The sequence below is a fragment of the Trichosurus vulpecula genome, chromosome 6 (assembly GCF_011100635.1).
Source record: "Trichosurus vulpecula isolate mTriVul1 chromosome 6, mTriVul1.pri, whole genome shotgun sequence".
NCBI classification, from domain to species: domain Eukaryota; kingdom Metazoa; phylum Chordata; class Mammalia; order Diprotodontia; family Phalangeridae; genus Trichosurus; species Trichosurus vulpecula.
The window spans coordinates 259872238-259874493 of NC_050578.1; the positions used below are offsets into that span (position 1 = coordinate 259872238).

The 2256-nt window shown below is 41.7% G+C and overlaps 1 protein-coding gene across 1 annotated transcript; it reads left to right on the forward strand.

Annotated features, from left to right (window-relative positions):
* The first annotated feature begins 293 nt into the window (after window positions 1-293).
* LOC118853980 (olfactory receptor 4X2-like) lies at window positions 294-1223 on the forward strand. Its single transcript, XM_036764271.1, has one exon. It carries the CDS (start codon window positions 294-296, stop codon window positions 1221-1223), a length of 930 nt encoding a protein of 309 aa, XP_036620166.1.
* The last annotated feature ends 1033 nt before the right edge of the window (window positions 1224-2256 follow it).

Here is a 2256-nt window from a genome sequence, read left to right on the forward strand (position 1 = left end):
AAAACCAAATCCTCAGCCCTTGTCTTTGTTCATTGATCTGAAATCTACATGGTCACATCACAGTGTCTTTTTGTCCACCATCCTTTGCCTTTCTTTGGTTTTTACCACTGATCTGTTCTATTAACTTTACAGCTTTTTTCATTCACTTTCTGTGTGATCCTTGGGAATCCCTTTGATCACCACTGTAGTTTGTATTCTGGAACTTTGAGTAGAATAGTTTTGTTCCCAAAGTCCCATAAGGAGCTGTGTGCTCTGGTATAAATTCCCAGGTCTTCACTCTTGGACCAGAAGCCATGGTGCAGACTGGCAATGTGACAGAATTCATTTTTCTAGGACTCTCTCCTAATGCAGAGATTCAGAGAATTTGCTTTGTGTTGTTTTTGTTCTTATACATGGCTATTGTGTTGGGGAATTCCCTCATTGTATTGACTGTCAACTTCAGCAAGAGTCTTGGCTCCCCCATGTATTTCTTCCTCAGTCACTTCTCCTTTGTGGAGATCTGTTATTCCTCCACCACTTCCCCCAAACTCATTGCTGATTTACTTGTTGAGAGGAAATCCATCTCCCTAGAGGGCTGCATCACACAAGTATTCTTCATCCATTTCTTTGGTGGCATTGAGATGTTTCTACTCATAATGATGGCTTATGACCGATACTTGGCCATCTGTAAGCCTCTGCACTATGTGACCATTATGAACCATTGGGTTTGTGGCCTCCTGGTTGGGATGGCCTGGTTGAGTGGCTTTTTACACTCAATTGCCCAAATTCTCCTCCTTTTCCATCTACCCTTTTGTGGCCCTAATGTGATTGACCATTATTTCTGTGATGTGCTCCCTCTGCTGGAACTTGCCTGCACTGACACCTTCTTCACTGGGTTGCTTATTGTGGCTAATGGGGGGAGCCTGTCAGTAGTGAGCTTCATCATTCTCTTGAGCTCTTACAGTGTTATCTTGTTCCACCTAAGGGGGCATAGCAAGGAAGGACGCCAAAAAGCCCTCTCTACTTGTGCTTCCCACATCACTGTAGTCATCTTGTTCTTTGGGCCCTGTGTGTTCATCTACCTGCGGCCCAACACCACATGCTACCTGGACAAGATGGTGGCTGTATTCTACACAGTGATCACTCCTGTTCTCAACCCAATCATCTATTCCTTGAGGAATGCTGAAGTGAAGAATGCCATGAGGAAGCTGTGGGTCAGGGTGCTAAAACAAGGAGAGGCATGAAGTTATTTAAGACCCCTGCTGTTAATTTATCCTGAATTTGAATGGGTGAACCTAGGAGAAGTGGAACCGAATACAAAACAATAGATACTCCTACCAATAAGACTTAAAGAGAAATTCAAAATGGCTTTCTCTGAACACAGAGATCATGGAAAGTTTCTTTCATTGTGCTTATAAAAGTTTTGCTTTGGATTTCAGTTTTTTGACATATACATTTAAGTGAATATGATTGTGTGTGGGCATATAAAGTAATAATTATATTTTCCATCTTGAATTTCTTGGGGGCAGTGTGGTATAGTAGAAAGAGCAATGACATGGGTTTTAATCTTGGCTCAGCTATTTAGTAGTTGTGTGACCACAGGCAAACAATAGTAATGATAACTACCATTTAGGTAACACTGAAGTTGACCAAGCAATGTTGATGTTTCATCTCATTTGTTGCTTGCAAGAAGTCTGTGAGGTAGCTTCTATTATTACCTCTATTTTGTAGATAAGGAAACTGAGTCTAAGAATGGTTAAAGGACTTGTCCAGGGTCACACAACTAATAAATGTCTGAGGCAGGATTTGAACTTGGCTCTTCCTGACTCCAGTTCCAGCAATCTTTCCACTGTGACACCTAACTGTTCCCTGTCCCGGGCTTTAGTCTCCTAAGTCTTAGAGATTTCTGTGACTTTTTCTTATTCTAATCTTCTGTGAACATCAAAGAAATATGAGGCCAGTTCCCTTTCTTCTACACACTGGCTCTCTTCTACCTTGTTGTTGTTGTTCTTTTTCCTTTGTTCTTGAAGAGGACCAAGACATCAGCAAGATGATGCCATGACTCTCAAGTGAATTGGATTTAAGTGAGGGATGTACAGTGGCAAGATATAGAACATGATGTCTGGATATGGTTCCTCTGTAGGTAAGGTCTTTCTGAGTTCTCTCTTAGATTGAGGCAATGCTGATTAAGAAATGAGCCAAGGAATGGCCCCTTTTGCCTAATGAAAACATCAATCTGGGAGGGGAAGAACTCTCAGGTTCCTTGTCACAACAGAA